Genomic DNA, 16,612 nt, shown 5'->3' on the forward strand with positions numbered 1-16,612 from the left:
TTTATTGATCAGAATTCTTTGGGTTTTTTTGCTGCATGTGTTTCCTGAAGGCAAATTATATCTAAGTTCTGTTTGAGAATCACATGTTCAATCCTATTTCTTTTTACCTTGTTACTCAGTCCTTTCACATTCCAATTTAGGAGTTTAAGATTTGCCATTGTCAATTTTGTTTTTAAAAATCTGTTTCTCCCCCTACTGCCCCCAGTTGTTCCAGTGCCTCCTTTTGCTGTTCTAAGGGGCTTTTCTATTTTGCCCCTTCTCTAAGTTCAAAGTCTCTTCCATGTACTTCCAGAAACTCATGGGCCTGACTCTCAGTTACCAATCTATATCTCTTCTTTCTGTAAGTAAAGGAAACTCCTTCTGGGAATTCCCATTTGTATTTTATGTCCACTTTTCTAAGGGTTGTTGTCAGGGTCCTATGCTTCTGTCTCCTAATTCTTAATTTAAAAGGAATTTCCCTAAATATGTCCACTCTTTTACCTTCAACCTGCAGACCGTCTTCATAATTTTTTTGAAGGATTGCATCCTTCACTCGTTTTGTGACAAATGTCACCAAGACGTCTGCAGGCTGTTTTCTTTCTCTGGATGCTCTTGTCCTAGCTATGTAAGCATTTTCAATTAATTCATCCATCCCAGCTTGCCCTTCCCCTATCCAGTCAGTCAGAATTTTGCTTAAGTATGTGGCCAAGCCTTGCTCTTTTTCAGAATCCAGCAATCCCCTTATTCGAACCGTATTAGCATTCTGTCATAATTGAAGAAGAATCTGTTCTTCCAGCTCATTTTGTCTATTAGAGAGACCTCCTATAGCCCCTGCCACAGCACCTTGTTCTGCCTTAAGATCCTCCACCTCCCCAGCGGACTTTTCCAATTTCTGAATTTTGGATTCTAAGGAATTCACTTTTTCATCTAATTTATCAAATGTCTGAGAGAGTACCTCAGTACTATTTTCTATGTCCGCTTTTACTTCCCTGGTTAATCTTTCCATTGATTGGTCCATTCCCCTTTTAAATTCTGCAAAATGTAGTGCCATGAGTTCTGAGAAATCTACCTTAGTCATTTTTCATGTTCCTCTTGAGCAGAGGCCCTTATTTTTGCTTCTGCTGTTTTCTATCTTGTTACGACTAGTGGTTCCTGCTTACTCTTTTCCGCCATGGCTATTATCAAAACAGTTACTTCAGTCCCCCTGACTTCAAGGTCATGGCTGTTAGCTCTTATCTCTTTCCCATTGGTAAGCTCAGGGTAGGAAAATTCCACTTCTGAGCCCACCAGTTACACACTTCTCTATACCACACATCAACCTAATACCATACCAAACAATATACAAATAAATCTGTGACTTTTGTAAATAGAGATTGAAGAAAATAAAAAGTAACTGCAAACATTAAAAAGTAAAAAGAGTGAAACAATATGTTACAGTCACTTAGGAAGATATAGTTACTTCAAGTTGATTAATGGGAAGTTCTCAATGTGGGTAAGCACAGAAAGTTTTTCCTTGGGTTCCAGATTTCTATGTAAAATTGTTTTCCACTTATAATCCAATTATAATCCAAACATCTTTGATATATTTTATAATCCAGAAATGACCATAAAAGAATGGCAGTTGTAATCCATATATTCTTATAATCCCGAGTGAGTGGCAAGGTCAGATATTCAGTATTCCAAATGCTGTGCCCTGGTCTTCATCAGATGTCAGATGTCACTATGGAAATGCTGCCTTCCGAATTAAACTCCCGCTATTCCAGGCACTCTGCCTCCCTGAGGTTACCCCCCCCCCCCAAGTTCGACAGAGTGTTCTCCTGCCAAACTTCGGTTGCAAAAGTGAAGTTCCAGGGTTCTTTAAACTTGTAGCAGTTTAAGTTGCCAGGTCTTTGTGTTTTTAATCCAACACAGAGCTTGCCTGCTGGTTGCCTGCTCACTCATCCATCCATTAACAGGATGCCTCAGTCCAAGTTAAAAAAGAGAGAGAGAGAGAAAGAAAGGGAAGTCTTTAAACACTTGTAAAAGTGCAACTTAAAATGTTAAGAGTACTCCGAGGGCTGTTTAAAAAAACAACAACTCTCCTCTCCCATTCACAAATCCCTGCTTGCAGAGCCTGTCAGTATATTGGCCAAAACATTTACAAATAATTTATAGTTGTTATTTAATAAAGAAATTGGTCTATAATTTTTAACTAAAAGTCCATATCTTGTTTTGGGATCAGAGTAATATAGGCCTCCTTCCAGGTGTCTGGTACTTTACCTGATTTTAAAATCCCATTCATTACTGTCAGGGGTTCAGGAGCAGAGGCAAGGGCAAGGGAGGAAACAGAGAGCGAGGGGGAGGAGGCAGAAGAAAAGATGAGTGATGACGACGACCCGAGATCTCCGAGTCTTTCCAGTGAATCAGAAGATTCACAGAAAGGAGCACCAGTGGCCAGGGCAAGGGGGGAGCCTAGGGGGACACCCCAGGAAGATAGAGCCAGAGGGGACTCAGAGGGGAGCAGTTGGAAATCGGGACCAGCGTCACCGCCAGAGAGCAGGGAAGAGGAAGGGCGCCAGGGATCAAGCGCTGGCAGCTCACAACAGGGGGGAGGGCACGAGTCAGGAGTGGCCACACCTCCATCGGGGAGCGAAGAAACGGTCAGACGGAAGGTGGAAGGTTGGGCGCGCGCGCCAAGTTCAAATGCACAGGAAGGTGGCGCAGTAGGCAGCCCGGAAAGGGAGCCAGGTCCTAAAGCCCGCCGAAAGGAGGGAGAAGAGTCAGGGGGGTCAGCGTCAGCGTCAGAGGAATCCCGGAAGGAAGAGACCCCGGGGGGCAGAGGGACCCAGAGAAGAACAGTCAGGCGGAAAAGGTGGAGCAAGGCTAGGATATTAAGTTGGTGTACAAGGGGCGGAGACTCAGATGGAGCTTCGCCGATCTAACCATTAGACGTAGGGTTGCACGCAGCAGCTTGAGAATGGAAACTGTAACTCAATAAAGACTTTTATTTAATGATCGCTGGCTAGCGTGATCCTCTGTGAGCTAGGATCTGGAAGCAACTCTGACAATTACTTTTTTTAATGGTTGTACCAGAAAATCCTGCAACTTTTTATAATACTTTGCTGAAAATCCATTCGGCCCTGGCGATTTACCTATCTTAGCTTGCTTAATTGCCTCTTGCACCTCAAGCATCATGGGTACAGGGATTGGGGCCACATACGGCATCCTTCGGGGGTCTAGATGCCAGCTGGCTAGCCCCCAGCTGGATCATGCCCTTCCAGCCGTGACAATCCCCCAATCTCTGGTGCGACGTAAATCAGCGACTCAGACTTCAAAAGCCTGAGCATTTTATATTATATTAAAATATAATATTAGCAGAGCATACTGTGCAAACAGAACAGGTGAGAGGCTTGTGGAAACATACTAACAGCTAAAGCTTTATTAAGCGTAAATCATGACAAAGAAAACATGTCTTCTTCCTTTCTTCTCAGAGAGACAGAGAAAAGCAAAAGCTATACACACTACGGAAGTTCCCAGCCAGCTGTGCTGGAACGTAAACAGACATGTGACACGTAACAATCCCATGTCTGCTCCTTAAGGTGGAATGGAATTTTCCAACATCCTCCGCCTTTCCATGTAACCTATGGCGCAGTATTTCAACCCAACTGCAACCGCTGTACATATACCTTAAGTTGTTCTCTGTTAACAACTTTAGACAACAGATCAGCAGGAATTTCATTTCCTGGCATATAGGACACCTGAATGAGTCCTTTCCGAACACACTCCCTTGCACAATGTAACTTTATTTGCAAGTACTTGGTTCTTTGCCTGCAACTCTCTGAAGCTAGCAAACCCAAACAGGACCTGTTGTCTTGATAAACCTGTATAGGACATTTCACATTAACCCTGATGTCCTGAAACAGTTGCAACAACCATTCACAATCTATGAGTGAATGACAGTGCATTGAGTTCAGCTTCACAAGAACTTAGGCTCACTGTTGTCTGCTTCTTTCACAGCCAGTCAAACTGACACTGGTTGTACATGTAGCACACCCCAGAAGTGCTTGTGCCATCTGTGGTGTCACTTCCAAAAATTGCATCTGCAAAAATCTCAAGACCTCCAGACTTTTGGCTAGTGAATCTCAGTCTGTAGTGCATAGTACCTTTCAGGTAACGAGCTATGCACTTGAGAGCTTTCCAATCCTGAACAGTAGGATTGTTAGCGTGTCTGCTAAGAAGATTAGTGCTCACAGCTATATCAGGTCTTGAACATCTGGCAATGAAATTCAGCTTGCCTAGAATGCATCTGTACAAGGTAGTGTCAGAAAATGCTTCACCAGTATCATCTACCTGGAAACCTGTTACCATTGGTGTGTCCACAGGATTTGCACCAACCAAATTCAGCCTGCTTAACACATCAGCAATTTTCTGAGATTGGTGTACCATAAAATCACCTGCCTGGTTTTTCTCTACTTCCAGAGAAAGATAGTTTGATACCTCACCAAGATCCTTCATGTCAAAGTGCTCTCACAGCTGAACTAGGGTGCTTTGGTACAAAGCCTGATGCTTCCAAAAGAAAAGAAGATCACCAACAAAGCATACACAATACAGTTTGTTTTGCCCCACCTCTTTGACAAACACGCATGGGTCTGCTTTGCCCTGGTGAAAACCTAGAGAAAGCAATGTCTCTGTTAGTTTTGGCACTCTGTTTGAGACCATATAGGGATTTCTGTAGCTTACAGACCATTCCCTTCTGTACCTGCACTCCATCTGGTGGAAGCATATAAATCTCCTCCCCCAGAACCCCATACAAAAAAGCTGTGTTCACGTTGTGATGCAATCTTGAGCATAAGCCTAATGCTCTCATACTTGACAGTGGGTGAGTAGGTCTTGTGGTAGTCCTGTCCTGGTACCTGTGAAAAACCTCTTGCGACCAATCTGGCTTTGTGTCTTACTACCTTGCCATTCTGATCAGTCTTGGCCTTAAAGACCCATTTGCTGTCAACCAGCTTCAACCCTTCTACTATTGGAACCAGTTCCCAGGTCTCATTCCTTTCTAAGGAATCAAGTTCAGCCTTCATGGCTTTTAGCTATGGCTCTGCATCCTTTGAGGTTAACTCCTGGACCTCTTGGAAGCTTGAAGGTTCCCATACCTTCTCTGAGCTACTAACAACAGCTGTTGCTGTTTTAGCAAACTCATCAGCATACCTCTTTGGAGATTTGCCCTTTGTGTCCCTTTCAGATCTGCATACTAGACGCAAGTCTTCAGCACTCATCTCCTCTTTCTTAGGAGAATGGCGGCCAGTGGTGAACAGTGGTTCTTCCAATTCAGTGTCAGACCCATCAGATGGTCTGAGTGAGGCCTTCGCGCTCTTGTAGTCTGCTGTGTCACTGCCACTGTCAGCAGCACTAGCACCTCCCACTGAACTGGAATCTGAACCCTGATCATCATCCTCATCTTCCTCTGCTTCCTCAGCAACTGGGTGACTCTGGAAAATCCCTACATTGTACTGAACACTCCTGGTAAACCGTACCGTCTTTGTGTAAGTCATTAGCACTCTGTATGCACCCATTATGTACCCCACAAATATGCCATGCACACCACACTTCCCGAGCTTGCTGCTCTGTGGAGTATGGACCCACATGTCAGAACCAAAAATTCTCATGTGTTTGACGTATGGCTTCTTACCAAACATCTTTTCATAGGGAGTACAGCCTATTGGTGCAGAATACCTGCGATTATAAGAATAAACAAAACAATTCAGAGATTCAGCCCAATACTCTTCAGGAAGATTGGCATCATGCAACAAGGTTTTAAGGCCTTGTAGCAAAGTTTGATTTTCCCTTTCACAAAGTCCATTCTGCCAAGGAGATCTTGGACTTGCGAGGTCATGCTGAATCCCCTTCTCAGTCAGAAAAGCCTCAAACTGCTGAGTAGTGAATTCCCCTCCATCATCAGTAAACACTGCAGTTGCTTCCCATGGACATTTTGCAACCAAGCATAGAATTCCTTGAACCTAGGAAATACTTCTGATTTCTGCTTGAGCATGAACACATGAATGTACCTGGAAAAAGCATCAATCAATACCATGAAGTACTTTGCCCCACCTAGAAAGGGTTCAAGCGGACAAACAAGGTCTGTGTGGACAATCTGGTAGGGTTTAGATGCCTGCCTGCCAGAAACCTTGCCCTTTGGTGCAACCCGTACCTTTGCTCTGCACATGACTTACACTTCATGAAAACCTGCAGGGTTTATTGGTCAGGCCTTGAACCATCTCTGGCATCTTGATCAGTGCTTGCCATCCCAAATGACCGAACCACCTGTGGTGGGAATATATGCAATTTAAATGGAGAATTTTGTTAGTATTCATAACACAACAAGATTCATCACTTTGCACACTGACACCGACATAAGTTATCAAGAAAAAACCATTTACATAATCTGCCTGTAAAATGTCTTTGTTGTTCTTCCTTATGAAGCAAACTCCCTTCTTGAAGGAAATGTCAAAGTCTTGCTCTGTCAGCTGAGCAAGTTATCAGTGGAATCAGGAACAAACAGCACTTTGCTGATTGTAGTACTCAGGCTCTGGAGCTTGACTGTCCCTTTGCCAGCAACCTGTAACAATTTACCATCCGCTTGGTGAATCGAACCCTCCTGTGGCATGAAGGAAACAAATAAATGCCGATTTCGGCATACGTGGCGAGTCGCTCCCGAGTCGACAACAAAGTGACCCTTGGCCTTTGGGGTAGCAGTGTGTGCAATCAAGGCTTTATTCTGCACTGTGGTCTTCTTGCCCCCCTTCTTCCTGCTGCCTGTAGAATTGCTGCTTTGTTTACCTTTCGCTTTTGGATGCTGTTTACAGTCCCTGTGTAGGTGATCTTGGTTCCCACAGGAAAAGCATCTCACAGCTGCCAACACTCTAGCGCCCTCTGGTGCCTGCATCACTGTCTGGGATGACTTAACAACACCTTTGATGCAGTTAAATCCTGTGCTGGCAACGCTGCCAACTGGCTAGCAATGGCACTGTAACTTTCGTCCAAGGAGTCCAGAATAAGAACAAAAAACAAGGCCTCTGGAATGGTAAAGCCTCTATGCACAAGCTCTTGTCTGAGAGATTTTAACTCCAGGACATGTGCCCTTAAATCCCCTCCAGGCTTGAGCTTCATCCTGTGCAATTTTCTGAAGGAGAGCAGCACAGATCCAGCCTCTTCTCTCAGATGAGATGTGCAGTCGTCTTGCCAGCCAGCGTTATCAGTTCCTCCTGAGAGAGAGGCAGGAGAATTAAGCCCATGGCCTTAGAATCAGCAGCAGACCATTCTGCTGTCAACGGTGCAGGGGCAGCATCTTGAACCGTGTGCCACACTGCAGCCTCCTCAACAAGGCTTCACAATAGCCAGCCCAGGTCTGATAATTCTCCCTATGGAGCTTGGGACACTGGGTGCTTCCCAGTGCATCCTGTAAAGGATCCATTTTCCTGCTCTTTGCTTCAGCCAGGAAAACAGTCAATTGCAGTCCTCTTTATCTGGCAGCTTGTAAATCAGACTGCCTGTTTTTGTTTTTTTGAATTTTTCAATTTTTCCAGAAAAAAATGGCTTTGGGAAAAATGGGAAAAAACCAGGTCCCCCCCCCCATTTTTCCATTTTTTCCCAGGCCTTCCCATCTCTAGTCGTTATGTTTTTGCGGTCCTGAGCCGTTTAAGGCTTTATATGTCAAAACCAGCTTTGAATTGGGCCCGGAAACTAATTGGTAGCCAGTGCAGTCGGACCAGGATCGGTGTAATATGCTCAAACCGTCTTGCTCCAGTGAGCAACCTGGCCGCTGAATTCTGCACCAGCTGAAGTTTCCGAAACGTCTTGAGAGGCAGCCCTACGTATAACGCATTGCAGTAATCTAACCTTGAGGTTACCAGAGCACAGACAACACTAGTTAGGCTATCCCTGTCCAGATAGTGTTGTAGCTGGGCCACCAGCTGATGGAAGGCACTCCAGGCCACTGAGGCCACCTGAGCCTCGAGCGACAGCAAAGGATCCAGGAGTACCCCCAAGCTACGAACCTGCTCCTTCAGGGGAAGTGTAACCCCATCAAGAGCAGGTGACCTCCCACCTATGCAGTCTAGGGAACCACCCACTAACAATGCCTCAGTCTTATCTGGATTGAGCTTCAGTCTGTTGGCTCTCATCCCGTCCATTACTGAGGCAAGACACTGGTCCAGCATTGCCTCACCTGCAATAGAGAAATAGAGCTGAGTGCCGTCAGCATACTGCTGACAATGAACTCTGAACCTCCAGATAACCCCACCCAGCAGTTTTGTGTAGATGTTAAACAACATGAGGGATAGGATTGAGCCCTGTGGAACCCCACATGGAAGGTTCCATGGGGCTCAAAAGCATTCCCTAAGTAACACACCCTGGGAACAACCATCCAAGTAGGACTGGAGCCACTGGAAAGCAGTGCCACCCCTAGTTTGGAGAGTCGCTCCAGAAGGATACCATGGTCGATGGTATCGAAAGCTGCCTTTGTAAAGCAAATTTCCTTAACAGACCAACCCTTTGGAGTTCTCCTTGCCCATCAAGTCAAACCAAACTTACATTTGTGTACAAGCTGCTACTGTTTCACACGCGCTTAAAAAAATCTGAGATAGTATTGTTAAGGTTTTCTTGCCAGTCTCTCATAGATGGTCTAGTTGAGATTCTTGTATTGCAAGGGATTGGACTAGATGACCCTCAGGGTCTCTTCCAACTGTACAATTCTATTATTCTGTGATTCTAAATCCCAGGATGTTAATGAGTGTGTCATTTTCTTCCCACTTCAAGGAGCGTGATGGTTTTGGAAGCCTTGTTGTGGCTCGGGGAAGGGGGCACGGACGTGGAGACTGGAGCATTGGCACCCCTGGGGGCATACAGGAAATCACCTACACAGTGCCAGCTGACAAATGTGGCTTGGTCATAGGCAAAGGTAAGCAGTGTGAATCATAGAATTGTAAAGTTGGAAGGGACCCCCAAGAGTATTCTAATCCAACCCCCTGCAATAAATATTTATATGCATGGGAATGTTAACACTTTAACTATGGGAAGGTGGTTCTGCATTGCCTGATTTTGGGAGTTTTTCCTATGTGCTGGTATCAAGTTTCGGTCTTCCATCAATACTAGAGGCACAGTCGATGGTGACACAAGAGATTGCCTTTTTGGTGGGTTTCCCCATATTGTGGAAATCCTTCCCAAGAGCGGGTAGACTAGCTCCCTTTTTTTATTATTCCATCAGCAGACTAAGCCCTTCCCATTCAGACAAGCCTTGGGAAACTATGCAGCAGAGGATTCTGCAGTTGCAATCAAAATTATTCAACCCCCATTGCAAATCAGGTTCATTATCAAAAGTTAGACTTTCAGCTGTTTGCAATGAGCAAATCAAACAAAAGCAATTGATATAGCTCAACACAACGGATGCAAAGCAGCCCCAGAGCATCACCGAGCCACCACCATGCTTCACTGTAGGCGGAGTGTTCTTTTCAGTGTATGCTTCATTCTTCTTCCTCCAGACACAGCGCTGATTCATGGGGCTGAAAAGTTCCAATTTTGTTTCATCACTCCACAGAACAGAATCCCAAAACTTCTGTAGCTTATTTATATGATCTTGAGCATATTGGAATCGACTTTCATTGTGCTTTTTGGTCAGTAGTGGTGTACGTCTTGGAGTTCTGGTGGCATGGAAACCTTATGTGTTTAGTACATGCCTTACTTTGCTCGCTGAAACCCCAGTGCCTGCTGCCACCAAGTATTGCTGCAGCTGTTTTGCAGTCACTCAAGGGGTTTTCCCAGCCTGCCTTCTCAGAAATATGGTTGTTGCCACAGAAGGCTTCATTTTTCTTCCTCTTCCAGGTACTGTAACCACTGTTCCTTTAACTTTGAACCTGTGAACTATGCTTCCAATGATGTCTTTAGGAACATTCAGTGCCTTTTGCTATCTTTTTGTATCTTGCTTCTTGTTTGTGAAGGACGATAATCTCTTCTTTTACCTTCTTGGACCATTCTCTTGACTTAGCCATATTTCTAACATGCATTCAGTTTTGACACTCAGCAACCCCATAGCCAGCTTAGGTATTTCATGTGTTCCAGCTCAAGCACACCTGGTGCAACTGACGGAACCCTTGATTAGTTGCATCAAGTGTGCTTGAGACAACACCTGTTGTATTTGTGCTGTTGTGAGGGATTCTATTCAGGGGGTTGAATAATAGTGAGACTAGAGAAGCCAGTATAAGTTGCAATTTCAGCTGAATTTGGGGAGAACACTTGAAGCATCTTATGCTCTTGTTATCTGTCGCTTGGACTACTGCAGTGCGCTCTATGTGGGGCTACCATTGAAGGTGACCCGGAAACTACAACTAATCCAGAATGTGACAGCTAGACTGGTGACTGGGAGCGGCCGCTGAGACCACGTAACACCGGTCCTGAAAGACCTACGTTGGCTCCCAGTACATTTCTGGGCACAATTCAAAGTGTTGGTGCTGACCTTTAAAGCCCTAAACAGCCTCAGTCCAATATACCTGAAGGAGCATCTCCACCCCCATCGAGAAGCCAAGTTACAGGGAACCAGGCAGAGGGCCTTCTCGGTAGTGGCACCCACCCTGTGGAACGCCCTCCCACCAGATGTCCAAGAGAACAACAACTACCAGACTTTTAGAAGACATCTGAAGGCAGCCCTGTTTAGGGAAGCTTTTAATGTTTGATGTATTACAGTATTTTAATATTTTGTTGGAAGCCGCCCAGAGTGGCTGGGGAAGCCCAGCCAGATGGGTGGGGTATAAATAAATTATTATTATTATTATTATTATTATTATTATTATTATTATTATTTCAATTGCTTTTGTTTGATTTGCTCATTGCAAACAGCTGAAAGTCTGTAATAAACATGATTTGCAATGCAGGTTGAATAATTTCGATTGCAACTGTAATCACTGGGTTGCTGTCAGGGCAAACTGGATTTTAATTGCTGGTTCAAAATGTGTTTTAATGTGTTTTACTTATTGTTTTTAACTAGTTTGTTTTTATTAAATTACATTTTACATAATGATGATTTTAAAAGTTTGAAGTTGAATTCCAACTTGGAGAAAGGATGGATATAAATATATTAAATAAATACACAGTAAATAACTAAGTAGCATCACTTTGCACCATGCAGTCATAAAACCCAGAGCAACCCAGACCCAGCAAAAAGTATTAACTCACTCCCACACCACCCCCAACAATACCAGAAAAGCAGCCCTTGAGGAAACCTGTCCCAAACAGCCTCAGCCCATTTCAACTCATTCAAGCCTTAGAAACCTTCCAGGCAGCTGAAACCTGGCAGAAAGTTTCCCACCTCCGCTCCTGGCCTCCAGGGGGAGCCTCACTCTCTGCCCTTCTGGCTGCACTGAGACTCTCCCGGTTCCTGCAGAGGGAAGTGGCTTTCCTCCGCAGAGACTTACTGTGCCAAAGCGAGCAGGCAAGGAAGGCGGAGAAGTGCAGGAGTTATTTTTGTCCCCCTCCCTTAGTGATGACACCCAGGGCAGCCCACACCCACACCTTCCTTTGCCATTGGGTGCTGCAGCACTGGCTGGGCCACAGGCCAGCGGTGAGACTGAAGAAGCATAGATACAGTGGCTAATACAACAGAATTTGGTACTCAGAGGTCATGTAGAAAGTCTGACAAACACAGTAAATCAGCAGCACCTGGCAAGCATGCAATAATTGGTGAGGCGAGCTGTGAGGACCCCCCCCCCCATCACCCCAGCTAAGTTCAGTGACAAAGTGATGGATTATCCAGGGTTCAAAGCGAATATGACGTTGCTCTTCAGAGTGCGGGGGGGGGGGACAGAATTAAAAGATGATTCTGAGCATGTTTTATTTCTGATTAACCTCTTAGAAGGAGCAGCAAGACGCTGGGTAATACCCCTAATGGTTAATCAGCACCAATGTTTGTCGGATTTGAACAGTTTTATGATGCAGCTGGATTTGATGTTCCAAGACCCTGAATGTCAATCCGCTGCCAACAGGAAAATTCTGATATTGTGTCAAGGGGACTCCTCTGTAATGCTTTACACCACGGAATTCAATTTAATCGCACAAGAATTAAATTGGAGTCAGGAGGCTCTAATGGCGGTTTATCGGGCGGGGCTAAATGGGACTCTGCTAGATGAGCTGGCTAGGATGGCCCCTCCCTCTTCCCTGGAGGAGCTTATGCACATGACGTTGAGAATGGATCAAAGGCTGCAAGAGAGGAAAGAGGAATGGAAGCCCCTTTTCTGGATGCCAGTGAAATTGGGGGGCATGCCTATCCTTCATGTCAGAGAGCCGGGGGGGGGGGAAGGGTTGCCAAGGAGCGAGCCAGAAGAAGAGCCGATGCAGCTTGGCACTGCTTGTGGGCGCCACATGTGGCCACAGAGGAGAAAGAGAGGAGGAGAAGGGAGCGGCTCTCCTGTTATTGTGGGAAAACTAACCACACGGCCAGGAATTGCCAGCCAAAACCCCAGTGAGATCTCTTTCTGGAGCTAGTGTGGAGGGAGGGCCACCCTGTGGGACAGCAGGCAGGAAACGGCCGACCCCAGTTCCAGTAAGAGGCCCAGAACTGGGAGGAAGGTCAGCTGCAGAGCCTCCATCTCCATGGGCGGTTCCCAGTCTCACAGTGCTTGCTGTGCTACAGTTCCCAAATGGGCGCAGAATGCAGTTGCGAGCTCTCATAGACTCAGGTTCCTCAGGGGATTTTGTGGATGTGGAATTTGCTAAGGAACATGGCATATCCATGCATAAATTATCCACCCCATTGAAAGTACAAACCATAGATGGGAGACCCCTGGTGTCAGGGGTGGTCTCTTGTGCAACCGTGCCTTTGAACTTGGAGCTACCTGGCCACTGTGAGCAAGCTATTTTCCACGTGGCAAAGCTGGCCACATACCTTCTAGTCTTGGGGATGACCTAGTTGTCCAGACATGATCCTGTTATCGCCTGGGGACAGAGATCCATAATGTTTGCTTCAGCGTATTGTCACCTCAATTTTTTGGGCTACAGACCCTTGGAAGTTGCAGCAGTATTGGGTGCAGGAGGGCTGGGTCCTTAATGGGTAAGGAGAGCCAACTGCCCCAAGAATACCAGTCCTTCCGAGATGTCTTTTGTGAAAAAGAAGCAGACAAGTTGCCACCCCATAAAATAGACCTTGTGCCAGGTGCGAAACTGCCCATAAGTCGCCTCTATTCAATGTCGGAAGTAGAGCTGGTGGCCTTGAGGGAGATTTTAGAGAAGAATCTGGTGAGGGGCTTCATCAGACCCTCCATGGCACCAAGTGGATCCCCTGTACTCTTAATGAAGAAAAAGGACACCACAGAACTTCGTTTATGCACCGACTATAGAAAGATTAACCGGATAATGGTGTCCAATCGCTGTCCACTACCACGTATCGGGGATCTATTGGAAAGGTTGTGGTCAGCGAAGATCTACACAAAGCTGGATTTGAGAGGGGCCTACACCTTAATCCACGTGGGAGAGGGAGATGAGTGGAAGACGATGTTCTGCACCAGGTACGGCGGCTTCAAATATCTGATCATGCCTTTTGGACTTCAGTCAGGTACAGCAATGTTCCAAGCCTTCATCAGCTACATCCTCAGTGGTCTAGTAGATAAGTTTGTGGTGGTGTATCTCGATGATGTGCTGATTTACTCAGAGAACCCAGAGCAACACGTCCGACGTGACAGGTGCTGCAACGATTGAGAGAACACCAGCTTTATGCGAAGTTGGAAAAGTCCCAATTCCATGTCTCATCTGTAGATTTCCTGGGTTACAGACTCTCGCCTGAGGGGTGTGCATGGATCCGCAAAGGTAGAGAGTGTGGTGTTGTGGCACAAACCCAAAACAAAGAAAGACTTGCAGAGATTCTAGGGGTTCGCAAACTACTACCGCAAGTTCCTGCCAGCCTATTCAAGGCTAACTACACCTCTCACAGATTGAGGGGCAAAAAGTATTTCCAGTGGACAGCTGAGGCATGACGGGCATTTGAACAGCTCAAAACCATGTTCTCTTCAGAGGTATATCTAGCACATGCAGACCCGCACAGGCCACTAATTGTGGAAATGGCTGCTTCAGACAGGGTGATGGCTGCGGTGTTGCTGCAGGCTGACCCGGGTGGCAACCTTCATCTGGTCACCTTCCACTCTAGGAAGCTGAATCCTTCTGAGCAGAACTACACCATTTGGGAGAAGGAACTTTTAGCTATCAAGGAAGCTTTTGAAGTGTGGAGACATTTCCTGGAAGGGGTGCAGCACCAGGTAGAGGTGCACACTGACCATCGTAATCTAGAGTATTGGCAGACGGCAAGGTGTTTGAAACAGAGACAGATTCGCTGGGCGCAGGTCTTTGCCAGGTTTGATTTCAGAGTCCAGTATGTGGCTGGGAGTCAGAATCAGGGGGCAGATGCCCTTTTGAGGAAGCCAGAGTACCAGGAGCTTGAACCAGTCTCAGTATATAGGCATATCTTGAAGCCAACACACCTGCAGTTGGCTGTAGGATCGGTAGGGGATAGCACAGAATTTCTACAGCGGACAAGAGATGATAATTTCGCTGGAGGCAAATTAACTGCGTTGTAAGGAGAGACTAAGAATGCTCCAACTACCGCACAATTGCACTCATTTCACACGCTAGCAAGGTTATGCTTAAAATTCAAAAGGAAGGCTTAAGCAGTATATGGACCGAGAACTCCCAGAAGTGCAAGCTGGATTTAGAAGAGGCAGAGGAACCAGAGACCAAATTGCAAACATACGCTGGATTATGGAGAAAGCTAGAGAGTTCCAGAAAGAGATCTACTTCTGCTTCATTGACTATGCAAAAGCCTTTGACTGTGTCGACCACAGCAAACTATGGCAAGTTCTTAAAGAAATGGGAGTGCCTGATTACCTCATCTGTCTCCTGAGAAATCTCTATGTGGGACAAGAAGCTACAGTTAGTACTGGATATGGAACAACTGATTGGTTCAAAATTGGGAAAGGAGTACGGCAAGGCTGTATATTGTCTCCCTGCTTATTTAACTTATATGCAGAATTCATCGTGCGAAAGGCTGGGCTGGATGAATCCCAAGCCAGAATTAAGATTGCCGGAATAAATATCAACAACCTCAGATATGCAGATGACACAACCTTGATGGCAGAAAGTGAGGAGGAATTAAAGAACCTTTTAATGAGGGTGAAAGAGGAGAGCGCAAAATATGGTCTGAAGCTCAACATCAAAAAAACGAAGATCATGGCCACTGGGCCCATCACCTCCTGGCAAATAGAAGGGGAGGAAATGGAGGCAGTGAGAGATTTTACTTTCTTGGGCTCCATGATCACTGCAGATGGTGACAGTAGCCACGAAATTAAAAGACGCCTGCTCCTTGGGAGAAAGGCGATGGCAAACCTAGACAGCATCTTAAAAAGCAGAGACATCACCTTGCCAACAAAGGTCCGCATAGTTAAAGCCATGGTTTTCCCAGTAGTGATGTATGGAAGTGAGAGCTGGACCATCAAGAAGGCTGATCGCCGAAGAATTGATGCTTTTGAATTATGGTGCTGGAGGAGACTCTTGAGAATCCCATGGACTGCAAGAAGATCAAACGCATCCATTCTTAAGGAAATCAGCCCTGAGTGTTCACTGGAAGGACAGATCGTGAAGCTGAGGCTCCAATACTTTGGCCACCTCATGAGAAGAGAAGACTCCCTGGAAAAGACCCTGATGTTGGGAAAGATGGAGGGCACAAGGAGAAGGGGACGACAGAGGATGAGATGGTTGGACAGTGTTCTCGAAGCTACAAACATGAGTCTGACCAAACTGCAGGAGACAGTGGAAGACAGAAGTGCCTGGCGTGCTCTGGTCCATGGGGTCACGAAGAGTCGGACACGACTAAACGACTAAACAACAACAAGGAGAGACTGGCGGGGCAAAGGGCTTCTCGGAGAAAGAGGGACTCTTGTACAAAGGAGAAGCTCTCTACATTCCCATGGGAGACCTTAGAGCCAAGGACTAGTGTCAATGCCAGGAGAACCCCACAGCGGGTCACTTTGGACAGTACAAGATGTTATACCAGGTGACACAGCAGTTTTGGTGGCCAAGAGTAAGAGAGGAGGTGAAGGAGTATGTGAAAGCCTGTGAGACATGTCAATGGGCCAAGGGACCCAAGGCTGCTTCAGTGGGCTTCCTACAACCGCTGCCTACCCTGCAGGGTTCTTGGGAAACCATCGCTATGGATTTCATAACAGATCGCCCTAGGTCACAGCAGCAAACAGTGATCCGGGTAGTAGTCGATTTGTTCACCAAGATGGCGCACTTCGGGCCTTGTAAAGGACTACCAACAGCACAACTTTTCGTAGATCCCATCTTCAAGTTGCATGGGCTTCCCCCTTAGAGTAATTCCAGATCGTAGAACCCAATTCACTTTGCAGTTTTGGTAAAAGCTCATGCAGTTACTCAAGGTGGAAATCTGCCTTTCTTCTGTCAGGCATCCCAAGATGAATGGAGAGTCAGAGAGGACTAACGCTACATTGCAGCAATACCTGAGGTGTTACGTAAACTACTAGCAAGATGATTGGGTAGCCAAGCTCCCCTTAGCGGATCCGGTGCGCCTACAATAACGCCCTGCACATTTCAACTCAGCAGACCC

At 46.0% G+C, this 16,612-nt stretch overlaps 1 protein-coding gene across 1 annotated transcript in view; it reads left to right on the forward strand.

Annotated features, from left to right (window-relative positions):
• The window catches only part of LOC308467640 (far upstream element-binding protein 3-like), a gene marked incomplete at both ends in the record, with an annotated part of 97,571 nt that overhangs the window by 13,153 nt on the left and 67,806 nt on the right, over nt 1–16,612 (forward strand). Inside the window, one exon of the mRNA XM_080989371.1 lies at nt 8,773–8,914. Within this exon, the coding sequence (XP_080845497.1) occupies nt 8,773–8,914 (142 nt within the window). The remainder of the gene's footprint in view (nt 1–8,772; nt 8,915–16,612) is intronic.

Source organism: Podarcis pityusensis, assembly GCF_964106645.2.
Source record: "Podarcis pityusensis genome assembly, chromosome: W".
Classification (NCBI taxonomy): domain Eukaryota; kingdom Metazoa; phylum Chordata; class Lepidosauria; order Squamata; family Lacertidae; genus Podarcis; species Podarcis pityusensis.